The sequence below is a fragment of the Papio anubis genome, chromosome 15 (genome assembly GCF_008728515.1).
Source record: "Papio anubis isolate 15944 chromosome 15, Panubis1.0, whole genome shotgun sequence".
NCBI lineage: Eukaryota > Metazoa > Chordata > Mammalia > Primates > Cercopithecidae > Papio > Papio anubis.
The window spans coordinates 1,461,905-1,489,311 of NC_044990.1; the positions used below are offsets into that span (position 1 = coordinate 1,461,905).

Consider the following 27,407-nt stretch of genomic DNA (forward strand, 5'->3'; position numbering starts at 1 on the left):
CCTCGGCCTCCCAAAGTACTGGGATTACAGGTGTGAGCCTCCGCGCCCAGCCAAGACCTTGTGTCTTTTTTTTTTTTTAAAAAAAAAGGAAATGTGCTCGAAGAGCTACATGTTCTTGTCTATTTTCTCTTTTGTATTTCTTGAGAAAATGTTGTAGACGGCCATTAGAAAGCAACATCTTAGTGTTCCTTCGACAGGATTCATAAAACTAGTGTTTAGGGTAATTTTGCATAAAAGTTGGTTTCTTAATGTATTGTCTCTATTTGCACAAGCTTTGCCACAGGAAATCTACAGAGAGTTGTCCGAAGGTAAAATACATCATTACCACGACATTCTCATGATACCTTTTGTGACATTTATAGTGAATATGTTTAACAAAAATTCACTTCACAAGACGGTCAGATGGAAGGCTCACTTGATATGTTTGAAACGTTTGAAACATATGTTGGTTACTCTGGAAGAAAAGAGAAAAAGATCAATGTCAAAATAACCTAATGCTAATAGCCTCCTTTTAGTCTGTAATACTTTTAAAATCAAGCAGAACAGAACAGCTTCGTGTTCTGGTGGAGTAGGTGCTTTGCCTATATGGTTTATTTTAAGAGCTAACATTTAAAGGCCTCCTCCTCCTATTAAAGATACGAATTTCTTCTAGGCTCTAGTTTGCGTCTGTTAAAATGTATATAGCCATAAGAAGGGATACCAGAGAAGCTGTTTTCATTCATTAATACCTTGTGGTAAATGTATTTATCAAAATGGCTAACTATGCACAAAGGCACTATAGACATACAGATGAAACAAGTAGGAATTGAAGCACCTGAAGGCATGGGCAGTCCGAAAATAGAGATTAGAGAAGTTCAAAAATATTTCACAATTAGTTTTTAGTTAGCAGTAAATCTAAATAAAATAGTCAAATATTTTAGTATAGATATGGGGAGCTTATATATGTTGGATGTTGGAGAAAGCTTGAATATATACATAAAGTACAAAAGAAAACGTGTTGGATATAAGAGTTGATCTTTTCACTTTATTACTGAAAGTATTGCTTTTTTTTTTTTTTTTTTTTAATGAGACGGGGTCTCACTGTGTTGCCCAGGATGGCCTAGAACTCCTAGGCTCAGGTGATCCTCCTGTCTCAGTCTCCCCAATAACTGGGATTACAGGTACACACCACCATGCCAAGCTAAAATTAAAAAAAATTTAAGAACAGTATTTTAAATAACTCTTCCTGAACTCCTAGATAGGCAAGTTGCTTTTTGATAATACCAATTCTTTGCTTTTGCAGTTGTTGCATTGGGATATATTAAGTAATTTATTATTTTTCAAATATGGCAAGTATTTTGACATATTCAACGATCTTTAGGCAGAACTAACTTATAAATTATATTTTGGAGGTTGACTCTCCTCAAAATTAACTTCTTTTTTTCCTCCTCAGAATGAACTGACAGATACACGTGCAAAATTCCACGTACTTTTTCTTTTCTTTGTGTCTGCAATGTTCTTCATCAGCGTCCTCTCACTTTTCAGCTACCACTGCTGGCTAGTTGGAAAAAATAGGACAACAATAGGTAAGTAGGTTAAAATAAATTATAATTGCTTAGGACAATGACTATAAATAAATATGAAATCTAGAGAAGGACAGGGTCAGATGATAGAGAAGTGTAAGACAATTCTGAATCCGGAATTGGTGGCATGTGCCTAATAATCCCAGCTACTCAGGAGACAGAGGCGGGAGAAGCCCCTGAGCCCTGGAGAACAGCCGAGACAACATAGGGAGACCCAGTCTCTAAAAAGTAAAAATAATAAAATAATTCTGTAGTAAAATTAATTTTTACTGGATGGGAACAATGGTTTTATAATAAAGTTCATTATTTTGGAGAAGGTTGAGGAAATGAGATTGACTTTTTAACATATTTTCAGTAACGTGTTATGTGGAGAACTATTTTATAAATTTTAATAAATAAAAACTTTCCTGCGTTTATACAGTGTCATTTCAAAAATTAATCTGTGAGAGATTGGGCACAGTGGCTCACACCCGTAATCCCAGCACTTTGGGAGGCCAAGGTGGGTGGATTGCTTGAGTCCAGGAGTTCGAGACCAGCCTGGGTGACGTGGAGAAACCCTGTCTCTACTAATAATACAAAAAAAACTAGCTGCAGTCAGGCAAAATTGCATCGTTGCATTCCAGCCTGGGCAATGAGAGTAAGACCCTGTCTCAAAAAAAATTAATCTATGAGAGATAGACAGTAGATTTACGTGCTTTAAGGAAGTTTGTTCTCAAACAAGAAAACCCTCACATCCTCAATTACAGCTTATCTTTTAGCTAAAACATAACAGTGTATTTCATGTATATTCTTTTTTTTTGAGACAGAGTCTCACTCTGTTGCCCTGGCTAGAGTGCAGTCGTGCCATCACAGCTCACTGCAACCTTGACCTCCTGGACTTAAGCAGTGTTCCCACCTCAGCCTCCCAAGTCGCTGGGTCTACAGGTGTGTGCTACCACACCCGGGTAATTTATTTATTTCTATGGAGATGGGGTCTTGCTATGTTGCCCAGGTTGGTCTCAAACTCCTGGGCTCGAGTGGTCCTCCCACTTAAGCCTCCCAGAATGCTAGGATTACAGATGCAAGTCACCCTGCCCAGCCCATATATATTCTTTACTTTTCCCCCACAGTTAAACACATTTAACTGGCATATGTTCCATGACTGAAGCTAAGGAGTAGTGCTTTTGACATACCTCATTATTTCCATCTTTGTGTCAGTTGTCAGTGAGACTTATGTATTGTATCACTAGTATTAGCATTTATTTCTCTTTTTGTTTGATCATTTTAAAAAATGAACATATAGGGGGAAAAGTAAGGTATTCAAGTAATTGGACAAACATTCCCTAAACAACAGTGGTGGCATTGCTCACTGAACTGTTGACATTAGAAGCCCTGCTATGCTATAATTGAAATATTCATGTATCTGCTAACATACCAAGACACAGAATAAGGATTTTTATGGTAATGTTTTGTAAAAAGTTAAAATCCACCTGCTAGATTAGAGCCGTATATCTGCCAGGTAAGTTGGAGGGAAACAGTTTTTAATTATAGAAAGAATAAGGGATTTGGGGTGAGACATGTAGATGCTTTAGTATTGGATCATTTTAATGTTGTGTTACTGAGCTGTCTTGTAAGTTATGGTGGGCTTCCAGTGTGAGGATTTGTTCCTTCTCTTCCAGTTCCATCATGCCTTCATCCCTTTTCCATGTCAACAAAATTTCTTTTTTTTTTTTTTTTTTTTTTTTTTTGAGACGGAGTCTCGCTCTGTCACCCAGGCTGGAGTGCAGTGGCCGGATCTCTGCTCGCTGCAAGCTCCGCCTCCCGGGTTTACGCCATTCTCCTGGCTCAGCCTCCCGAGTAGCTGGGACTACAGGCGCTCGCCACCTCGCCCGGCTAGTTTTTTGTACTTTTTAGTAGAGACGGGGTTTCACCGTGTTAGCCAGGATGGTCTCGATCTCCTGACCTTGTGATCCGCCCGTCTCGGCCTCCCAAAGTGCTAGGATTACAGGCTTGAGCCACCGCGCCCGGCCAAAATTTCTTATCCCTATTAACTAATTTTTTTTTGGTCATCTTTGTAGAATATTCTGCTATCTCTTTACCTTTAATTGAAAATGACAGAAAGGCAGCCTACAGGCAAAGTGCAGCCCTTAAGTTCTCCCCAACCAATAAGATCTATGTGAGCGATTTCACAAAGAAGACCAGATTTCTTCTGTTCAAAACTGATGAATCTAGTGGTAGCAGGCCCATTTTCCCACTCGGCATCAGTGAAACGGAGCTAAGCAGGGGTGGACTGCGCAAGATAGGGCATGGATTTAGATAGGGTGTGGACACTGTCTTGCCAGTCGTGCCTTTTCTGTTTCCTGCCCAGCCCCCGTAGGTATGTGAGAGACTGGCATTTCTAGGGAACCTGCTGTTGTCTTAAACAATCTTTTTCAAACTTTTTTTTTTTGCCAGTGGCCACAGTAAGAAATGTAGCATTTCGTATCGTGACTTAGAACTTGCACAAATATTTATAAAATTATATAAATAAGCAAAAGTTTCACAAAACCTGTTTAATCTCTACTATATGCAGTGTATTCTGATATTTTCTTCTCTAGTTTCTTAAAAGGAAATGCAGGTTGCAAGTCATTCAGTTGATTTTGTGGTCTGTTAAGGTGTTTTAACCCACACTTTGAAAAAACATTGCTTAGCACACCACTTTTTTACAGCTTCATCTCCCACAGCCCTGGTCTTTAGCTAGTTCTCCACTGCTACATTCGGATGTTTGTTCTTGGATCTTTTGAGGGTGTCTTATTCTGCTGCATCACCTCTATCTTCTTCATAACCGTCACCTACCCACCTTGAGATCGTTTACCCTCATTTAGTGAGTTCCTGCATTTAAGCTAATTTCATTATCGCAAACAGGCAAGCTAGTCCCTTTGATTCTGAGCTTTTTTATTGCTTAGAACTGAAGGGCCTCTGAAAATGAAATTTTAAACTTGAATATGTTATTCTCTGTTTATTGTATTCTAATGTGCTTCCTGAGTCTTCTATTCTCCAACAGTTTTCTCCTAAGTTTTTCTTTCCCTTCTGGTTTTATTTCTCACCCATGTCCATTCTAGATCCTATGATAAATGACTTTAACAGCTCTCGACAAAAACAGCTCCTTACATCTTTGGTGCCTAGACTTTCTCCCATTATTCCTTTGCTAATTCATGGCTCTGGTTACCCAGCCGTCCTCTTTATCCCTGTGCACAGTGGGGCTGTTGAAAGCTGTTGAAGGGTGTCTTCCTCCGTAAGGTTTGCTATAGCTACAGATTTAAGATGTTAGGCCTCATTGAGGGCCTTAGCTCTGTTTGGCAGTAATGTCACATGTTTCTGGTCAGGTCCCTCACCTACTACCCAAGACGGTTATTCCAGATTTTCATAATTCTCCCACTCTCCTTACCTATTTTATGAGTCCCTAGTAGAAAAATTAGAAGGAGTCACAAGTAAACTCTCATCTTCACATCTTTATAGCCTCATACAAACATTTCTTCTTTCACACCTATCACTCTCACCTGTCTCTACTTCTGAGGAAGAAAGATGTCTTTTCTGGTATTCAAGGTGAATCTTTACAACTTTTCTAGACTCCTTCCCATCTCTTCTAGGATTCCTTCTTCAGTTTTTAGTTCACTTGTTTATATCAGCAATCCCTCCCAATGCCCTGGGTTCTTATCCTTAGCTTATAAAACACACTGAAGTGCATTCTATTTTTAAATTAAACATTTTTTGTGAAGCCTGTATCTTTCTCCAGACCTCACTCTACATCACTTAACAACCAAGCTTGGAATAATGGTCTGGTCACCCTCAGCTTGCTCACCTTTCCCTACAAGCACCCCCAAAGCACATATATGCCCCCCATCGAGACAAAATTAGCTTCCTTCACCTTGTGCTCCCAGTACAACATGGCTATGTTAGCACTTATTACACTGTAATTTTGCTAGACTCTAGGTTCTTCAATAGGAATTTTATCTAATTTATCTTTGAATCCCAAATATCTGGTACAAAGCTATCAGGAACATAGTAGGAAATTCATAAATAATGAGTGAAGTTGAAGCCAAGAGATAGTGGAGCACACAACACTAGATTTTCAGTAGTATTTGATAATTATTTTGACATGTTACTTTATAAGGTTGATGAAATATTAAATGTGTTATTTTTTCCCAAAAAAAGTTTCAGAAATTTATCTTTTAATTGCAACCAATGTATTATTTATTTTAAATTATATTTATAATTTTTGATGTCAAAGATATAAGCAAGAAAATTGGTACTTTCCATCCCTTCTATAATTTTTAAACAGATTAATTAGTTTATATATGTATGTATATTTAACAGAATCATTCCGCGCACCCACGTTTTCATACGGGCCTGATGGAAATGGTTTCTCTCTTGGATACAGTAAAAATTGGAGGCAAGTCTTTGGTGATGAAAAGAAGTATTGGCTACTTCCAATATTTTCAAGGTAATTTATAAAATGTGGGTCTCAGGGATTATGGCATCTGTGGTGGTCTTTTTCTGGTTAAATGTCTTCAGATTTAGAGAATATAATATATAATGATATTCTTATAGACTTTGAGAATGAAAACTCAATTTTTTATACATAAAATATTTTATTTTTCATTTTTTAATTAGATAATGTTAAGGAGAGTTTATATATTTGAATGGAAAGTAGAAGAAAAAGATGATTTGCTAAGAAAATGAGATTTTTTCCTTCAAAATGCAAATAAGTTGTTTGAAATAAAGAATTATGAAAATGTATGGTTATTAGCCACAACTTCAAAGATCCTATCACAGAAATGAATTACATATTCTGTTGTGTCCTGAATCAGAGAAGACCAACGACGTATTGCAATTTTACCCCAAATGTAAATGAGAGTGTATTCTTGAGATGATTGATAGTTTCCATTTCTTTCCCATTTCCATCCATTTTAGGCCAGCTCTGTATCAAAGTCATCATAAAGAAGGAAAAAATATTTGAAGATTGAGTGACATATTTGTAAGAGTTACGGGTTTTTTTCCCTAGATTAACTGAATTGCCTTTTTTTGGTCTGAAAATGACTTATTTGCTTTCATTTTTTAAAGACATTTTTGCTTGGTATAAAATTCTAGATGTTGGCCAGGCACAGTGGGTCATGCCTGTAATGCCAGCACTTTGGGAGACTGAGGCAGGTGAATCACTTGGGGCCAGGAGTTCAAGACCAGCCTGGCCAACATGGCGAAACCTGGTCTCTACTAAAAATACAAAAATTAGCTGGGTATGGTGGCACACACCTGTAGTCCCAGCTACTTGGGAGGCTGAGGCACAAGAATCGCTTGAACCTGGGAGACAGAGGTTGCAGTGAGCTGAGATGGCACCACCACATTGCAGCCTGGGCAACAGAGCAAGACTCTGTCTCAAAAACAAAACAAAACAAAAAATTTTAGATGTTGCTAAATGTTATGTTTCTGGGTTGCATTTTTATAATGAAAAATTGTGATAACTTATTTTTGTTAGTCTATATATAATGTTTTTTTCTATGGCTACTTTTAAGACTATCACTACTTCATGCAATTTGATTATGATATATTGATCTAGTTTTCTAGTTTCTTGTGCTTGGGTTTAGTTGAACTTTTTGGATCTCTGGTTTTAGAGCTTTAATCAAATTTGGAAAATATTGTTAACCATTATTTCTTTTGTCATCTCCTTCCCCTGTTACTGTGGGGACTCCAATTACACGTGTCACTCACAGTCCTCCCACAGCTCACTGGTGCGCTGGTCATTTTTTGTCTGTTTTCTGTGTTTCATTTTGTATAGATCCTATTGCTATATCTTCAAGTTCATTGATCTCTTTTGTATACTTTATCCATTCTCATGTATTCAAGATTTTCCCCCTCCCATTGGTTGGAACACAGATTACTTGTTTTGAAGTTATTTTCTCTAAACAGAAATTTTGAAGTTATTTTCTGTAAACAGCGAATTATAAGTCGATAGGATTTTGTTGTTATTTTTAGTTGTCTTTCCTTTAAAGATGTTCCATTATCTTCCGGTCTGCATTGTTTCTAATGAAAAGTCAGCCTGACTTTAATTTCTTTATTTCATTGTTTGTAAATTACTATCCTTTCCCCTCCTGTAGCTACTTTTAAGATTTTATCCGTATCAGCTGGGCGCGGTGGCTCACGCCTGTAATCCCAGCACTTTGGGAGGCCGAGGCGGGCCGATCACAAGGTCAGGAGATCGAGACCTTCCTGGCTAATAGGATGAAACCCCGTCTCTACTAAAAATACAAAAAATTAGCCGGGCATAGTGGCAGGTGCCTGTAGTCCCAGCTACTTGGGAGGCTGAGGAAGGAGAATGGTGTGAACCCGGGAGGCGGAGCTTGCATTGAGCCAAGATTTCGCCACTGTGCTCCAACCTGGATGACAGAGAAAAAAAGATTTTATCCTTGTCATTGGTTTTGAGCAGTTTGATGAGTTCCTTGGTGTTTATCCTCCTTGGGGTTCATTAGGCTTCTTGGATCTGTAAGTTTATAGTTTTCATCAGATTTGAATAATTTTCATCAATTATGTCTTTATTTTTTTCTGCCTATTCCCCTTTTTCCACCTCCTCCCTGACCAGCTTTTCTGGTACTCTCATGTACACATACGTTAAATTGCTTGATAGTGACCCACAGGCCATTGCTATTTTGTCCTTCTCTGCCATCTTCTTTTCTCTGTTGGCTTCATTTTGGTTAATTTCTACTGCTAATATCCGTAAGTTCACTGATCTCTTCTATAATGTCTAGCCTGCTGGTAAGATTTTCCAATGAATCTTTCATGTAAGATTTTAAAAATATTTATTTATTTATTTAGAGACGGTGTCTTGCTCTGTCACCCAGGCTGGAGTGCAGTGGCGCGATCTAGGCTCACTGCAACCTGTGTCCCCTGGGTTCAAGCAATTCTCCTGCCTCAGCCTCCAAAGAAGCTGGGATTACAGGTGCGTGCCACCACACCTGGCTAAGTTTTGTATTTTTAGTAGAGACAGGGTTTCACCATGTTGGCCAGACTGGTCTCAAACTCCTGACCTCAAGCAATCCACCCACCTCATCCTCCCAAAGTGCTAGTATTATAGGCATGAACCACCGCGCCTGGCCCAGATGTATTTTTCAGCTCTAGAAGTTCAGTTTGGTTTTTTAAATATCTTACATTTATCTTTTCATTATATCTATTTTTCCTTTTAATTCACAGGTACATTGATAATTTTTAAAAAGTCTTGTTTGCTAATTTTCACTGAAATTGCTAAGTTTCTGATTTTTTTCTATTAACTTTTTTTTTCTTAGCTATAGATCACATCTGTGCTACTTTTCATGTCCAGTAATTTTTGATTGGGTGGTGGACATTTTGAATGCTACTTTGCTGCCTGTCTAGATTGGCCTCCCGAAGGGCTAGGATTAGAGGCATTACTACTGCACTTGGCCTGAGGCTTGTTTTAAGCTTTATTACGTTGAGTCCAGAGTAGTACTTTCTCTAGGGCTAGTTGAGCACTCCAGTAAATGTGGAGTTTTTACCAAATCCATGTGTTCAGTGAGATCGCCCCAGTCAAGCTGGGCAAATGTGAATGCTTCCCAGTGCTGTGAATTATTCATCGTTCATTATTCCCAGTTGTTCTTTTCCTGGATTCACAAGTGCAGCTTAGTATTTATCAGAAGACTCAGGTACACCACAGTGCAGATTTCTGTAGCCATTTCTCTGCATATCTTGCTCTCTCTCAACTCTGTCCCATAGATTTAAGCCACCTCAGCCCCTCTTTTCTTAGACAGAGTCTCACTGTCTCTCAAAGTGAGACAGGCTGAGTGCCCAGGCTGGAGTACAGTGCTGCAATCTTGACTCACTGCAACCTCCGCCTCCCGGGTTCTAGTGATTCTCGTGCCTCAGCCTCACTAGTAGCTGGGATTACAGGCGCATGCGACCACACCCAGCTAGTTTTTGTATTTTTAGTAGAGATGGCATTTCACCATGTTGGCCAGGATGGTCTTGAACTCCTGACCTCAAGTGATCCACCTGCCTCAGCCTCCCAAAGTGCTGGGATTACAGATGTGAGCCGCCGCACCCAGCCCACCTCAGCCTCAAAACTCCCACCTCTGTCATCTCAATTCAGTGAAACTACCTTGTTCTGCTTGTTTCCCACCCCCGTAGTGCCAGGGCCCTGGTTTCCCACCCCCGTAGTGCCAGGGCCCTGGTTTCCCACCCCCATAGTGCCAGGGCCCTGGTTTCCCACCCCCCGTAGTGCCAGGGCCCTGGTTTCCCACCCCCCGTAGTGCCAGGGCCCTGGTTTCCCACCCCTGTAGTGCCACGGTCCTGGCAGAAAGCTGTGCCTTGCTTGGTTTTGTTTTCTTTTTTTCTGAGACCACAGTTCTCTGCTGCCCATTTTTTAAAAAAATAATTTTGTACTGTTCAGTTTCTGACTGTACAGTTTACCAGTTACTCCATCTTGGTGAGAAGTAAAAGCCTCTGTAGTACACAATTTTGATGTGTTTAGATAATATGAAAATAAGGCATAAGTGTGCTCTTTTTAGACCGTAAGCTTCTTGAAGGCAGAAAGTTTCTTCTCTTTTGTTCACTATTTCTTTTTTTTTTTTTTTGAGACGGAGTCTCGCTCTGCCGCCCAGGCTGGAGTGCAGTGGCGTGATCTTGGCTCACTGCAAGCTCCGCCTCCCGGGTTCATGCCATTCTCCTGCCTCAGCCTCCCGAGTAGCTGGGACTACAGGCGCCCGCCACCTCGCCCGGCCAGTTTTTTTGTATTTTTTAGTAGAGACGGGGTTTCACCGTGTCAGCCAGGATGGTCTCGATCTCCTGACCTCGTGATCCGCCCGTCTCGGCCTCCCAAAGTGCTGGGATTACAGGCTTGAGCCACCGCGCCCGGCCTCTTGTTCACTATTTCCTATATCCGTAGTACTTAAAATAGTACCTAGAACATCATAGGCATTCAGTAAATATTTGTTTAATGAATATTGTTGAATAAATAAATATGTGGAACTTACATCATGAATTTCAGTTTGAGCCTGAATGATCTCATAAATGATTACGATAAGCAGGTCAGTTACTCAAATACTTGAATACCTATGCTTGGGGTGCTATACTAGGCATCCGAATCTTAATAGGCACAGAAGACATTGTTTCTCAATGTATGTAAATTATAAAAGAAAAGGGCTTGTGTCTGCAATGGAGGTATTAGTCTGTTCTCACACTGCTAGTGAAGACATACCGGACACTGGGTAATTCTAAAGGAAAGACGTTTAGTTGACTCACATATGGCTGGGGAGGCCTCACAATCATAGTGGAAGGCAAGGAGAAGCAAAGTCACATTTTATATGGTGGCAGACACAAGAGTATGTGCCAGGGGAACTCCCGTTTATAAAACCATCAGATCTCGTGAGACTTACCCATTTTCACAAGAACAGCACAGGAAAAACCCACCCCCACGGTTCAGTTACCTCCCACTGGGTGTCTCCCCTGACACATGGGAATTATGGGAGCTACAATTCAAGATGAGATATGGGTGAGGACACAGCCAAACCATATCAAGGTAATAACACCTAAATTAGAAATCTTAGGAATTACTTCCTTATATGACAAGTTATGATAATTTATGCCATGTCTCTGAAAAATGGGTGTTAAATTTGACCATTTTGATTTAATTTAACATTATTTAAATTATTACTATTTTTCATTATGCAGCTTGGGTGATGGTTGCAGTTTTCCAACTCGCCTTGTGGGGATGGATCCAGAACAAGCTTCTGTTACAAACCAGAATGAGTACGCCAGAAGGTGTGCTTCTTGTTCTTACGCTTTTCCATATTCATCATAAAGCAAACCGTGTACATGTGTTGTGTGTACATCTTATGAGTAAATACAGTAGTGATTTAGTAAACCAGCATAGTTAGGGAAAGAGAAATTTAAATTTTTTAACTGTGGGTTAATAAAGGTATATGTGCTAATAACCATAATTTTTTATTATCTAAACCAGAACACTTAAGAGTAGGAAAGAGAATGCTTGTTTATTAATAGTTAAACCAGGATAATCGCATAAAGCTGGAAATGTCTGGGCAAGCTGGGAAGCAACTAAGACCTTTCAAGATTTGATTAAATTGGATGTCAGTTATGTTTTTTCAAATAAATTAGTCATTATACTAATCACCATTTTATTTTGATAAACAAATTTTAATATACTATCAAAATAATAAGAATTCAAAAATACAATTTTTTTTTTCATGACTTCATCTTAGAGGAAATTTTCCCATAATATTTGCGTGGCAAGTAAACTTTCATACATTCAGTGTAATAGTTCATTTTAAATGAAATTTTAAAGAAGCTAGAGATACTTCTGTCCAAGTAAAACATTCATAATTTATTCATTACAGAAATAAGTTGTAGGAGAAGAGGAATGATAAGTTCTAAACTAGCATATTAATATTGGAAGAACCCTAAGTCTTAGAATGTAGCTTAAAGCCTTAGATCTTTGAGCTCTAACATTTGTTAGGGTTCTGGCCCAGTCACTTAAATTATGAGCCTCAGTTTCCACCTCTATGAAATCGGGATAATGATACTCACCACCGAAGGTTATTTGGAGCGCTGAGATAATGTATATAAGGTGCCTGGCATCGTGTCTGGTCCATAATAGGGAACCAACAAATATTAGTTTCCTTTTCCTCTTCCTTTCCTTCCTCCATTCCCTCCCTCCCTGGATCTTTTAGCTAGAAAAATAAGTCTACGCTAAATCACTGAATCATTTTTTCCCCTTAGATCTAAACTGCAGAGGTAGAAAGCAGAAAACTTGGGAAATGACAGGTAATTGTTTTGTACTGGCCACAGACATAGATCCCCACCTGTCCTTGCACTGCCTATGGCTCCCGATTAACATATTAAGAACAGTTCAGACTGGCCTCTGAAGCTTTTTAGATTTTGACTAATTGTTTTCATTGGCAGCGTTGGAATACAGATTCTTGGGTCTAGAGAGCCATTTAATGGGGGGTTGTGGGCATATTTTTATTTTGAAGGTAGTTTTTTCAGAGTACTAAGATCTCATGAGTTGCCCTCACATATTTAGGAGAAGGAATACTAATTTGCTGCTTATTAATTTATTAAGTATCCACCGTTGAGCATTAAGCTATTTATTAAGTTGTTTGCTCTTCTTTTCAGTAGTGGCTCAAATCAGCCTTTTCCTATCAAACCACTTAGTGAATCAAAAAACCGTTTGTTGGACAGTGAATCTCAGTGGCTGGAGAATGGAGCTGAAGAAGGCATCGTCAAATCAGGTAATAGTTCTCATCTGAAACACTGCTTTGGTTCAAATGAAAAGCATGAGATATGATACATGTGGAAAACTCAAAATGATGTAACATTTAAAAAATACTAAAATATGTGAAATTTTTAAATACATGCTGAAGCGGTGGCTCCGCGGCAAGTAATCCCAGCACTTTGGGAGAGCGAGGGGCAGAAAGGTAGATCCGCGGGTTAGGAGATGAGACCATCTGGCTAACGGTGAAACCCTGTCTGTACTACAAATATAAAAACTCAGCCAGGCTGGCGGTGGCCTGTAGTCCCAACTCCTCGGAGGCACCGGCAGGAGAATGGCCGGGGAACCCGAGTGAGGCTTGCAGGAGCGAGATAGGCGCCCTCACTCCAGCCGGGCACTTGAAGCTGAACTCGTCTCAAAATAAATAAATAAATAAATAAAATAATTAAGACAAAATATATAAAAGGTGTTTGTAAGTTTTTGAGGTGAGTCTGCAGCTCCTGACAACCTGGAAGTGCAGTGGCATGGGATCTCGGCTCACTCAACTCCCGCCTCCCGAGTTCCCGCCATTCTCTGCCTCAGCCTCAGTAACTGGGACCCTGGCTCCCTTGTGTCTGCATTAGTTTTTATTTTGTGTTTGTGGAATGGGATCTCATTGTTACCTAGGCTTGTCTTGAACTCCTGGGCTCAAGCAATCCCTCGTGCCTCAGCCTCCCAAAGCGATGGGATTACAGACATAGTACCCTGCCCAACTCTTCATTATAAAGATTGACCTCAGTAAATTTCCATTTCTGTCTCCTAAGTGAGGGTCTTGATTAATATCTGTCGCCCCTTCAGTTTGTTACTGTCTCTTGGCTTTTTTTTTTTTTTTTTTTTTTTTTTTGAGGCGGGTCTTGCTCTGTAGCCCAGGCTGGAGTGCAGTGGCGGATCTGGCTGTGCCGCTCCGCCTCCCGGAGTTGGCGCCATTCTCCTGCCTCAGCCTCCAGAGTAGCTTCAGGGACTGCAGGCGCCCGCCACCTCGCCCGACTGTTTTCTATTTTTAGTAGAGACGGGGTTTCACGTGTTAACCAGGATGGTCTTGATCTCCTGACCTCGTGATCCGCCCGTCTCGGCCTCCCAAAGTGCTGGGATTACAGGCTTGAGCCACCGCCCGGCCGTGTTTGTGGTTCTTAGTAGCTTCTATGAGGAAGGGATAGAGCGAGGAGAGTATAGTGGCTCATGTTTTTTTCTGTGCAACTGCAGGTTTTTGTTAACCCGGCCACATACTTCCCCACACAGATGTGGAAAGTTCTTTTGGCATTGGCTGTTCTGAATAAGCAACGTTATTCTTTTTTTTTGAGATGGAATCTCGCTTTGTCACCAGGCTTGAGTGCAGTGGCACAATCTCTGCTCACTGCAACCCCCACCTCCCGGGTTCAAGCGATTCCCCTGCCTTAGCCTCCCAGGTAGCTGGGACTACAGGCGCCTGCCACTGCGCCCGCTAATGTTTTTTGTATTTTAGTAGAGACGGAGTTTCACCATGTTGGCCAGGATGGTCTTGATCTCCTGCCCTCATGATCCGCCCACCTCAGCCTCCCTCAGTGCTGGGATTATAGGCATGAGCCACCGCGTCTGGCCAGCAATGTTATTCTTTAGGGTCCCAGCTTTTGCTTAGTTGACAAGAATTCTTGAAAAGCATTGCATTCTTTGCTGCCTTAGTTTAAAAAGAGCACACTGGCCAGGCGCGGTGACTCACGCCTGTAATCCCAGCACTTTGGGAGGCCAAGGTGGGCAGATCACACGGTCAAGAGTTAGAGACCAGCCTGGCCAACATGGTGAAACCCCATCTCTACTAAGAATACAAAAATTAGCCGGGTGTGGTAGCACATGCCTGTAATCCCAGCTACTCGGGAGGCCGAGGCAGGAGAATTGCTTGAACCCGGGAGGTGGAGGTTACAGTGAGCCGAGATGGCATGCCTGCACTCCAGCCTGGGCGACAGAGTGAGACTCCATCTTGGGGAAGAAAGAAAAAAAAGAGCACACTGAATATATTTTAACCTTTTTAAGGTGACTCTTAATCATTTATGAATTGAGGATTCAGGTATGGAATAGTCAGCAAAATTGAAGTGGGAATTTTCATCAGACCTGGGTTTAAAATATTGTCTGGCTACTTAACTAGCATTACAGCCTAAAACACATCTGAGATAATTTTTATTGATAATAGTAATAACACTGTGATTATCTCCTTGCACTATAGAGAAGTGGTTTTGGGTCAGGCACAGTGGCTCACACCTGTAATCCCAGCACTTTAGGAGGCTGAGGCAGGAGGATCACTTGAGCTCAGGAGTTGGAGACCAGCCTGGGCCAAACAGCCTATCTCTACCAAAAACTTTGGGAAAAAATTTTTCTAGGCCTGATGGCATGTGCCTGTAGTCCCAGCTACTCAGGAGGCTGAGGCGAGAGGGTTGCTTGAACCTGGGAGATTGAAGCTACAGTGAGCTATGATCATGCCACTGTACTTCAGCCTGGATGACAGAGCAAGACCCTGTCTCAAAAAAAAAAAGGAAAAAGAAAAACGATTCCAGACATTTAGCTCCATTTGTACTAACTGTAGCAAATACCCTAAATACCCTTAAAAACACGGTTAGAATTTCTGAAGTTTTTTTGTTGTCTTGACTTTTAGCAGCATTTAAGACATTCTCTTAAATTAGTATTTTTAGGATCTTCCTTAGGATCATTACACCTTTTGTATAAGGTCAAGGAAAAATCCCGAAGTTTAAGGCCAGCCTAGGCAATACTATTGAGGCCCATCTCTAAAAAATAAAGCTCTAGGGAAAAGTTCATTTTGCGAACTTCTTAATTATTGCTGTTTAACATCTTTAAAGCCAGTGGGTATTTCCACAGGATAAACATAAAATCAAACTTTTGACTCCTAATGTTAGCTTTTTACTTCTGGGTTCTATAAGAAGACAAATGGTTGACACCATAAGCCTATTTTGTATTTACATAATAGTCATTTTTGCTGTAATCAATTTTTACCATTTAGCCAGAAACTTAATACTTCTTTTTTTTTTTGTCATGTCATACACAATTATGTGCTTACAGGGACAAATAACCATGTAACAGTGGCAATAGAAAATTGAGTACCACTTGTTCATAACTAACCATTTGAATAAGAATAAGGTAAGACAGTGTAAAGGTAATCCTTGAATAAATGCAGCTTATTTTCATATTTCATAATCTTTAAAGAATTTGCAGTTCTTTTTTTTAGTCTTTTTAATTGTATCAGCAAAATTAGGCAGTACAGGAAAGACTGGAATGTAACATCTGCCAAAATCTCATTTTCTTTATTCCTTATAGCACAATCTTAGTAACTATTTGTTGGTAAATTAATGAAGAAACTAATAAAAATAGTTTAGGACTGGTATGTGGACCACTGGCCTTTTCAGTAAACAGTACCTTATTAATTAAAGAAAAAAAGGTGGCCAGGCAAGGTGGCTCACACCTCTAATTCCAGCACTTTGGGAGGTCAAGGTGGGAGGATCACTTAAGCCCAGGAGTGAGAGACCAGCCTGGGTGAGATACTTAAATTTGTATAGTGAGACCTCATCTCTACAAAAAATAATTAGCCAGGTTTGTGTTGATGCACACATGCAGTCCCAGCTACTTGGGAGGCCGAAGTGGGAGGATCACTTGAGCCCAGAAGGTCGAGGCTGCAGTGAGCCAAGATGGCACCACTGCACTCCAGCCTGGGTAACAGAGCAAGGTCCCGTCTCAAAAAAAAAGAAAAAAAAAAAAAACGACTTTTGTCCACTATTGAGGAAATTCAACCCAGAGAAAAATGACCAAAGACTCTAAAAAAGAATTAAGAGGTTTATTTATGTTATATGGTTTGTAAAAGACACAGCAAGAGAAGATTGCTAAGTAGTAAATTACCACAAACATGGAGCTTATCACATTTATCATCCTGTTCCTGTATAACAGAGTTTGTTTTTCTAAAGGCGTCTTATCTGGAGTGTCAGCTAGAGGAGCATCTGTTTCCTCACTTGTGGGCTTGTCCTCAGCAGTTAGGCCCTTGCAGAGGACCTTGAGCCTGCGTGCATCTGCAGCCAGAGCCTAAGACCCAGGACAGAGTCAGATCACAGGCACTCAGGGTGGAGGTCACATTGGGCAGAGTGGCTGCAGTCAGGAGAGGAGCTGTATGACCCGCATGTGGTGATCGTAAGCCAGGTCCATGTCACCGAGAGCTGGAGCTGTGGAGTGCTTGGTGTCCAGACAAGCCCGCAGTCCGAGGTCCACGTTTCTTCTTAATGTGGGCGGAATAATTGCTGATGCTTGTGGTGGTTGAGAATCCTCAGCTGCAGTTCCTTTAACAGTTGCTGTGGGAAGTTTTCTACATCTCGCACCAGTCTTAGGACAGGTGTAGGTGACCAGATGTCTTCTCAAATGATGTCCAAGTTAGCAGTCTGGGAGTACTGTAAGATTCTCCCTTTTAAGATACTCTTTTGATTGATTCAGGGGAAGAAAGTAATACCCGCTCATTTACTGCTACAAAAATCTTTATTATTATAATATTAGTAGTGTTAAGGACTTACTTATATTCCATCTTGTTATATTAGTTGCTTTGTACCTTAGCCCACAGAACCATTTAGTAAATATTTTCAGAAATAAAAAAATCAAGTTTTAACCAACAATTTGTTTCTTTTTTTGTAGGTGTATGAAAACATTATAGACTGATATTTTCAATTTTCATTTGGAAGAAAATGATCAATGGAATGAAATAATTGAAGTATAACAGAAGATGTATTTTTTAAAAAAGAAAGCCTTTGTACAGTTCCTGGGATCCACAGACGCACTGCTCCAGAGCGGAACGATGCCTTAATCTTGTGTCCATTTGTGCAGCACTGACTTAGAGCTACAAAAGTGACTTAATGTTATTCTGGAAATAATACTTACCTGTTATGAGATGCTATAATACGAGCTGTCATCACATTTTAACATGCATATGTATTTTTTGATACCTGAATTACATTATTAGAATTAGTATCCATATACATTTTCACTCTAAAAACACAAGCTTAAAAACTTGAAAGTAAAGTACATCTAGGACAAATGGTGGCTGAAAGTGAATAATATTCAAATTACTGTTGCTTGTACTGTATAAGGAAAATGCTTTTTTAAATTGGGTATTTGCTAATTTATAATTACTATTTTATACTTTTCAATATTTTTAATAACTTTTATTGTTGGCCATAACAGAAGGATTCAGATATCTAAATATCATTTAGAACATAGAACACATTGGTCTAATTCATCGAAAGCTTAGTTATAAGCATTAATACAACCATGTAGTGGAACAAGTGCCCAAGGCTTAAAGGGAACTCGGCAGGATAAGAACTATTTTGGGTTCTCTCTGCTATTTTATAACTTTTGTTGTTGAACTTTCAGGGGTGTGTACATGGGCAGAGAAACACAGAGGTACATGTGCTGGAGAAGCACTGGACACAGTAGGAAGAAGTGTAAGTGTCCAGAAGAAAAGCTAAGAGGAATATTGTAATCTGTTAAAAAAAGAATAGTTTGAGTTTTAACAGTAGTTAGACTAAAGCATGCTGTTGACTTGACTTTCAAATTTCAGGGTAGGTAATGACTAAAAATTACTTTGAAACTTTTTTACAGTAATACTGTAACAACTTAAACAGTGACTTAAAATGCAATTCAAACTAGGCAAAAAAACTTTTAAGTTTTCCTCCTGGCTCTCAGTTGGAGAGTCTAACCTGAGTGGTCATTTTACATTCCCAGTCTCTGAGAAGTGGATTCTACTCTTAGATGCACAGTCTCAAGTCTGACTTTCTAACAGTAACCCTTATGCCTAGAAACATTTCTCCTTTTTCCTTTTAAATCTAATCTAAGCGACAGGAGTTGTTGCATTAACTCCAAAGAAAAGTACAGAATAAACAATGTCGAAATGTTACTCCTCCTTTACACCTTTTAGTCAGACACACACACCACCACCACACACCCACCCCAAAATAATCGATTGCTTCCCGTTGGTGGGTGGAGATGAATCTCAGCAGCATCTGTGAGTACTACAGGTTGGAGTTTCCTGTCTGTAAAATGGGACTGCAGGGGAGGGGTGTTGTGAATGAGTTGGACTGGATGACTTCTAACATTCTGCGATGCCTAATTTTGCAAAATCACTTTTCATTCACCCAGTAAATTTTTTTCTTCTTTTTTCCAGGCAGTCTTGCTCTGTCTCTCAGGCAGGAGTGCAGTGGTGGGATCTTGGCTCGCTGCAACCTCCACCTCCCGGGTTCAAGAGTCTCCTGCCTCAGACTCTCAAGTAGCTGGGATTACAGGCTCATGCCACCAGGCCCGGCTAATTTTTACATTTTTAGAAGAGACAAGGTTTTACCATGTTGACCAGGCTGGTCACGAACTCCTGACCTCAAATAATCCACCCACCTCTGCTTCCCAAAGTGCTGGGATTACAGGCATGAGCCACCACGCCCAGCCCCAGTAAATTTTTTGGAGTACCTTCTATATGCTAAACAATACACTAGGAATAGCTCTGTCATTTCCTAGTACAGCATAAATTTTATGGTTGCTACTGTAGGTTTATAATTTGTTGTTTATAATTTGGTCTAATTTCCATCAGCCATACTAATATTAGATTTTAAAAGGAGGCAACTATTTTTCTCTTTGAACCAAAGGAATGAGTTAGCTTTGAAAACATAGTTTGGAATACTATAGTATGGATTCTTCTACCTTTGTTTCAACTCCTTAGTCTTAATAATCTCGATTCTAGCAAACTAGAATGAGAGTTAAGAGATAATCAATTATTGCTGGGCATGGTGGCTCATGCCTGTAATCCCAGCACTTTGGGAGGCCGAGGGTGGTGGATCACCTGAGGTCAGGGGTTTGAGATTAGCCTGGTCAAAATGGCAAAACCCTCTCTCTACTAAAAATAAAAAAAAAAAAACCCAAAAACTGTCCAGGCATGGTGGGACACTCCTGTATTCCCAGCTACTCGGGAGGTGGAGGCAAGAGAATCACTTAAACCCAGGAGGCGGAGGTTGCAGTGAGCCAAGAGTCTGGTGCACTCCAGTCTGGGTGACAAGAGTGAAACTCCATCTCAAAAAAAAATATATATCAACTACCAACTAAAAACATAACTTCAGTTTGGCAGTTTGCATATTATAAGGAGATAAATGTTTAAACATACGTGACTACTTTCAGAAATGTTCTGGTACTTTCTGTGAGTATTTCTACATTCAGATCGAAAGATTTGCATGTACCTGGCTAACGCCAAGGAAACTTTATTTTCTTCTTCACTATTACGCACTTTCATGGTAGTATAGTCTTTCTCAGTTCTTTTAATTTTTGTTATTTAACATCTTTAATATAATAGCACAGCAAACATCTTTTCAGAAATTTTCAGTTAAAGCCTTTGAATTATTTATCTTTGGTTTAATTTACAGCCAGCATTTTGCCAGATTCTAAATAATATTTAGCTGAACTGATTCATACGTATTAATGACCATTCTAGCAAAGGCCTACAAGTGGTGTGGGAATCAGGGAAAGGCTGCCTCTTTGGTATTTCAACTGGTATTGATTATTGCTATCAACTATTTGGGGAGAAAAAATCAAAATGAAGCCCTGTCAAATTTTATAAGTACTATCTTTGGTCCTTCAAACACTTGAACATTTGTGATGACACCTTAAGAAAAATGAAGTTCAGGTCTTACCATTGCCATTAAAAACAAATTAGGAGACGTGGTTTACCTGGGAACAAATTTACTTGAATATTCAGTACCTGAAACCATGCCAAACCAAAGAGCAGCTGCAGTACATTAGTTATTTTAAATGAACAAGTTTACAAAGTTTATTTTCATCTATACATAAGGATGATTTTTTAAAAACTTTTTACATATTAGTGGTTATGATCCAATGTGTCATGAGTGAATTTAACGGTAAGGTGGTTTAAATCAAATATGCAATGTTTACTTGAATTGTATTTCTATTAGCAGATTTTGACTATGTTTACAGGACTGTTTAAATTAAGGATTATCAGGCATGTGAGATCTCTTTTCAGTTACCTTTAAAACAGATGTATATTAAGGGCTTAGAGTTAGGATCTACATATTCTGGGCAGTGAATAGGCAGTAACTTACAAATAAGTTTTGCTTACCTTTTGTTCTAGGGACTAGCACTGCTATCAATGGAAAGTATTTTTAACTAATCTGTTATTAAGAAAGTCATATTTTTGCATTTCAGCCAAAATAAAGACCATCTCTGATAATCTGTTAGAAACAGATAATACATGTCTGAAATCCATATGTTTCATATGATCTAAACTGTATTTTCCAGTTTAAATTAAAATGTAATATAGATTCAGAAAGGTTCATATTTTTCTAATGACTTCATTCTATATTATTTTGTTAGGTTGCATAAAGAAGCAAGGAATTGCACTTGTATTAAAAGATGAAGAAAGCTATTAGGTATATTTGTACATGACTGCAAATGAGTCTATGCCTGTTTAAAAGAAAAGATGGACACTATTTTAAAGTGAGCTTTAATATGCTTTTATATAAACAAATTTGAAGTACAGTTTAGTTTGGTTGTGTTTACCTAACAAGTACTGTAAGCCGTGTATTTGTTCTTATTTGTATAATCCTAGCCTGTGACTTAATGTTGACGCTTTGCTTTGTCTTTTGGCTGGCCTAACCTACATTGACATGTACGCAGAACATTTTACAACTTTTTTTTTTCAAAAGTCATAATGAATTACTTTATTAATAAACAAATAAAGTCTTGTATTTGAAGTGTTTTCTTTGTTATAAAGTGGTATTTACCAAATGAGAGAATAACCATTATTTTTATCAACTTGAAAATCTGGTAAAATAGTGCTTAGAGAAAGAGATTGGCTAATAGTTTAGGAAAACCACCTTTAAGATAGGTATTATTTTAGTGCAACAAAATTGTAGTTTACTTAGGTTTATTCAAAACCTAAAGAGTTTAGCGGCTTTTAACTGAACATAATTTAATTTCAGAAGTCATTTAGGACCTTGAGGACCTTCAGATCACTGTAAGTTGTTGAATTGTGATTGTTAAAATGCTGAATAATTAATAGATTTCATTATGTAGAATTCTTTTATGGCATCTGTGTTCCAATGCCCTTCCAAAGAGGCCAAGTTTGTTACTGAAGCCAATTAAAGATTTCATGTAGCTATATTTGTAAAAATTGAAGTATCTCCATGAGAAAGGAAAGATCTTGAAGACAGGTAAATATATCAAATTGCAGGCTGGGTGCAGTGGCTCACGCCTGTAATTCCAACACTTTGGGAGGCCAAGGTGGGTGGATCACTTGACGTTAGGAGTTTGAGACCAGCCTGGCCAATATGGTGAAACCCTGTCTCTACTAAAAATATAAAAATTAGCCAGGTGTGGTGGTGGGTGCCTGTAATCCCAGCTACTCGGGAAGCTGAGGCAGAAAAATCACTTGAACCCAGGAGGCAGAGGTTGCAGTGACCCGAGATCACGCCACTGCCCTCTGGCCTGGGTGACAGCAAGCCTCTGTCTCCAAAAAAAAAAAAAAAAAAAAAAAGTCGAATTGCCGAAATCTGCAATCTGCATATAATGTGATCCCACTTACGAGTTTTACAGTGTCCATGCTGTGTACCTGTGTGTTCAAACTCAGCCTATTAATCGAGTATTAATTACACTATTGTAATGTTCTCATATCCACCTCCTGTTCCCTTTGCAGTGAGCTCCAGTGTTGCGGGTATCCACTTAAAACACCAGGCGATGCCCATCATCTCCACAGGAGGAGTTTGTCTTGCCGGTAAATCATGTTTCACAGTGAAAGTGATCTCATGGTACTCATGTAGTTTTCTTTTTAAAATTATTTATATGAGGCATAGTAGGTACATATTTATAAAATACCTGAGATATTTTGATAGAGGCATACAATCAATGCATAATAATTACATCAGGGTAAATGTATTCCTCACCTCAAACATCATTTCTTCGAGTTACAAAGCTTACGATTATACTGTTTTATGTTTAAATGTACACTAAATTAATGATGACTGTAGTCACCCTGTTGTGCTATCAAGTAGTAGATCTTATTCATTTTATCTAACTATATATTTTTTTTACCCATTAACCATCCTCACTTACCCCCAACCCCCACTACCCTTCCCAACCTCTGGTAACCTTCATTCAATTCTCTGTGTTCATGAGTTTCATTGTTTTAATTTTTTGCTCCCATAAACGAGTGAGAAGTCTTTCTGTGCCTGGCTTATTTCCCTGGACATAATGACCTCTAGTTCCTTCATTGTTGTTGCAAATGCAGTATCTCATTCTTTTCTATGGTTGAATAGTGCTCCATTGTGTGTACGTATGTGCGTGTGTGTGTATTGTGTGTGTGTGTATATATATATACATAATCTTCTTTATCTATTTGCCTGTTGATGGTCACATAGCTGGCTTCCAAATCTTGGCTATTGTGAATAGTGCTGCAGTAAACTTGGAAGTACCAATTATCTCTTGCACATACTGATTTCCATTCTTTTGGATAAATACCCAAATGCTCTCTTTAACATCTTTCCACACTGGATCCATCATATAATTGTGCATAATAGCAGCTGGAACTGACAGATATATAGAAATAATGCTGCTTTTCTCAAACTGCTGAGCCACCTCTTCACAATACTTGGCTATAGCATCTGCCTCTCCTGATGGGGTACAGGAGCAAAGACTGTTAAAGGGGGATTGCTGGATCATACGGCAGTTTTTTTAGTTTTTTGAGGAAGCTCCACGCTGTTCTCCATAGCGGTTTTACTAATCTACATTCCTAACAACAGTGTATGAGGGTTCCCTCTTCTCTGTATCCTTGCCAGCGTTTGTTGTTGCTTGTCTTTTGTATCAAAGCCCTTTCTAGTGGGGTGAGGTGTTATCTCATTGTAGTTTTGATTTGCATTTCCTTGATGATCAATGATGTTGAGCACCTTTCTATATACCTATTTGCCATTTGTATGCCACTGTGTGCCTGTTTGCCATTTCTTCTTTTGAGAAATGTCTATTGAGATATTTTGCCCATTTTAAAATCAGACTATTAGATTTTTTTTTCCTATTGAGTGGTTTGATCTCCTTATATATTCTGGTTATTAATCTCTTGTCAGATGGATAGTTTGCAAATATTTTCCCCCATTCTGTGGGTTATCTCCTGACTTTGTTGGTTGTCTCCTTTGCTGTGTAGAAGCTTTTGAGTTTGACATGATCCTATTTGTCTATTTTTGCTCTGGTTGCTTGTGCTTCAGGGGTATTACTCAAGAAATCTTTGCTCAGACCAATGTTCTGAAGTTTCCCAAGTGTTCTCTTTCAGTAGATTCATAGTTCGACATCTTAGACTTAGGTCTGTAATGCATTTGATTTTTGTGTGTGATGAGAGACAGGGGTCTGATTTCATCTTCTAAACATGGATATCCAGTTTTCACAGCCCCATTAATTGAAAACACTGTCTTGTCACCAAGGTATGTTCTTGGTATTGTTGTTGAAGTGAGTTCCCTGTAGATGTATGAATTTATTTCTGGCCTCTCTATTATGTTGTACTGGTCCATGTGTCTTTTTTTATGCCAGTTACCATGCTGCTTTGGTTAGTCATAGCTCTGTAGTATAATTTTAAGTCAGGTTATGTAATTCCTTCAGTTTTGTTCTGCTCAGAATGACTTTGGCTGTTCTGGGTGTTTTCTGATTCCATCAGAAAATTTTAGGATTATTATTTCTATTTCTGTGAAGATATCATTGGTATGTTGATAGGGACTTCATTGACTGTGGATTGCTTTGGGTAGGATGGACATTTTAACAATATGGATTCTTGCAATCCATGAAAATGGAATATCTTCAATTTTGTCTCCTATTCCATTTCTTGAATCAATGTTTTATAGTTCTCACTGTAGAGGTCTTTCACTTCTTAGGTGAAGTGTATTCCTACATATCTTATTTTGTTTGAGCTATTGTAAATGACAATAGTTTGTGATTTCTTTTTCAGATTGTTCAATGTTGGTATACACAAAGGTTACTGATTTTGTATGTTTATTTTTTTATCCTGCAACTTTACTGAATTTGTTTATCAGTTCTTAGGGGGAGTGTTTAGGTTTTCCAAATATAAAATTATATCATCTTCAAACACGGGTAATTTTACTTTTTCCTTTCCAAATAGATCCCCTGCTCTAGCTAGGACTTCTTGTATTTTTCATCATGTTTAGTTTAATAGTGTAAATCATAGAACCCAAAGAAAGTACCACTAGCGATGCATAAAGTGCTTCCAAGAAGGAGAGAAATAACATTCTAAGAAAAAGCTGATTTGCTTGATATGTACCACAGTTTGAGATCTGTATCTTTGCCTGCATTTTCAGACAGATGATTCATCTCAGAAACACATGAAGTAAACTTACGGTATTGATAAATTCAGTGCAGTACTGTAAATATACTTTATATCTTCCTTATAATTTTTTTAACATCTCCTTTTCTCTAGCTTACTTTTGTAAGGGTAACAGTAAGCAGTCTATCATGAAAAGTATTTGATTTTTAATCTAAGTAAAATGTATGTATTATGAAAGTATTTGTGACTGGGGTATAACGAACTAATCTATTACACATAGGAAATATTTAGGAGAAGAGCTTTTGGAAGAAAAGAAAATAATAACATTAGTAGTTTCTTAGTTCAAGTCATGTAAAACTGTACATTATACATAGTGTTAATGAAAGATAATATAAGATTCCTCCAATAAAGGCTCCCTTTATCTGATACTGAGTTATTCTACAAGGCCTGTCTGATGATGCTATTGTCATTTACTAATTTTATAAAGCCTATCGATGAGGTTTTTGTCACAGAAACGGTATGGAAAACTGTCTCTCAAACTATTCCTAAACCTGTCAGGAAAAAATGTCTTTATACCTAAAATCTGTGAAGGTATTGGATATCATATCATTATCACCACAAAGTATCTACTATTTCAGTATAGCAATATTAATTGTATTTTTATCAGATTAATCCAAACCACATAACACATATGTTCTCTATTATCTAAACTTAAAATAAGGAATTTTATTTATGGAGGTTTTTTTATTTAAGCAATTCTCAAGTTCGATCTAGCCTCTGAAATTTTTTTTTTTTTTTTTTTTTTTTTTTTGAGACGGAGTCTTGCTCTGTCGCCCGGGCTGGAGTGCAGTGGCCGAATCTCAGCTCACTGCAAGCTCCGCCTCCCGGGTTTACGCCATTCTCCTGCCTCAGCCTCCTGAGTAGCTGGGACTACAGGCGCCTGCCACCTCGCCCGGCTAGTTTTTTGTATTTTTTTAGTAGAGACGGGGTTTCACCGTGTTAGCCAGGATGGTCTCGATCTCCTGACCTCGTGATCCGCCCTTCTCGGCCTCCCAAAGTGCTGGGATTACAGGCTTGAGCCACCGTGCCCGGCCGCCTCTGAAATTTTTATATGAAAGACTTAATAAATGATGTATCATTCTCAAAATAATGTCTCTGGTTTAACTTAAACATTATAAATAATATTTTACATATTACAGATGCAGCAGGAGTTGCAAGACAGTACAACTACAGAGATACAAAAAGGTATGTTACCAATGTTTATTAATTAAATTAAATTCATTGATTTCTGAAATAAACTATAAATAGTAAATGGCATCCCTTTCTATTGTTTGGTTTATAGATGTTAAATATTTTTTCATACATACCACTAATGAAAGATGTGAAAGCATTAACATTTATACTGAAAAGTATACTTAACCCGTCGTTAATTCATCATGTTCCATAGCTTCAGAGAAATCTCGAGAAGTCTGTGTATCCTTTTTCCTCTGGCTCTACATTTTCTTCACTTCTGCCATCCCTATGGACCTGCCAGCCAGCACACTGAAACTGTTCTCAGAAAACAAAGGAATCATCGACTTCCTGGGTTTATGGTGGTGATTTAAGGCCAAGAGACAGACTCCAGGCTCATCTAGTAAGACTCAGGCTACTCCAGTTCAAAGGCAGCCACATGACAGGTGACATTTTAAATCTCCAGTCATTTACTTTGTCATTGGTTTACTTTTGCCCCCAGGAAAGGTTCCAGATTCCTAGCATGGAGGAAAAAACACCCAAATCAGTTTGGCTCCTGTCAAGTTATTCAGCCTCATCTCTCATCACTTGCCATACTCTGCCCCTTCACTCTAGCATCTCGCCAAAGTCGGCTACGCAGAACACAGGGACCTTCCTCAGCTCCAGCTCTCTGTATGTGTTCTTCCCGCCATCAGAAAAATAAACTAATCTCTAAGAAGAGATTCAGGTCTCCTAATTTTTTTATCATCTCCTATCCTGCTCGTTCTTTTATCTCCCTTTTATATTCTTCAAATTGTTCACTTCCCACCATATTTCTTTTCATATGACTTCTGAGATTTACTATTACTTTCTCCAACTTCTTTTTAAGCTTCTGAAATTTTTCATGTTTCTTCTGCATTGTTTTCATAGATAATGACTCTTGGTGAAGAATTTGATTTTAGAAAAGTGAGCAGTATGGTGGTTTTAAAATACATCTACTAATTGGTTGACATATTTCTCC

The 27,407-nt window shown here is 38.8% G+C and overlaps 1 protein-coding gene across 14 annotated transcripts in view; it reads left to right on the plus strand.

Annotated features, from left to right (window-relative positions):
- The window catches only part of ZDHHC20 (zinc finger DHHC-type palmitoyltransferase 20), a 93,957-nt gene extending 66,828 nt beyond the window's left edge, over positions 1-27,129 (plus strand). For 2 of the 14 annotated variants that reach the window (XM_009191617.4, XM_009191620.4), the window contains 9 exons: positions 1,433-1,565; positions 5,898-6,024; positions 11,256-11,345; positions 12,717-12,832; positions 15,898-15,975; positions 17,506-21,877; positions 22,556-22,633; positions 26,377-26,422; positions 26,625-27,122. In XM_009191617.4, coding sequence (XP_009189881.1) covers positions 1,433-1,565; positions 5,898-6,024; positions 11,256-11,345; positions 12,717-12,832; positions 15,898-15,935 — 504 coding nt within the window. In that variant the 3' untranslated portion in view covers positions 15,936-15,975; positions 17,506-21,877; positions 22,556-22,633; positions 26,377-26,422; positions 26,625-27,122. Of the gene's footprint in view, positions 1-1,432; positions 1,566-5,897; positions 6,025-6,494; positions 6,674-11,255; positions 11,346-12,320; positions 12,366-12,716; positions 12,834-15,897; positions 15,976-17,505; positions 21,878-22,555; positions 22,668-26,376; positions 26,423-26,624 lie in introns of those variants that run through there. The other 12 variants (XM_017951125.2, XM_021929485.2, XM_017951123.3 and 9 more) reach the window with 12 other exon arrangements.
- Positions 27,130-27,407: the final 278 nt, after the last annotated feature.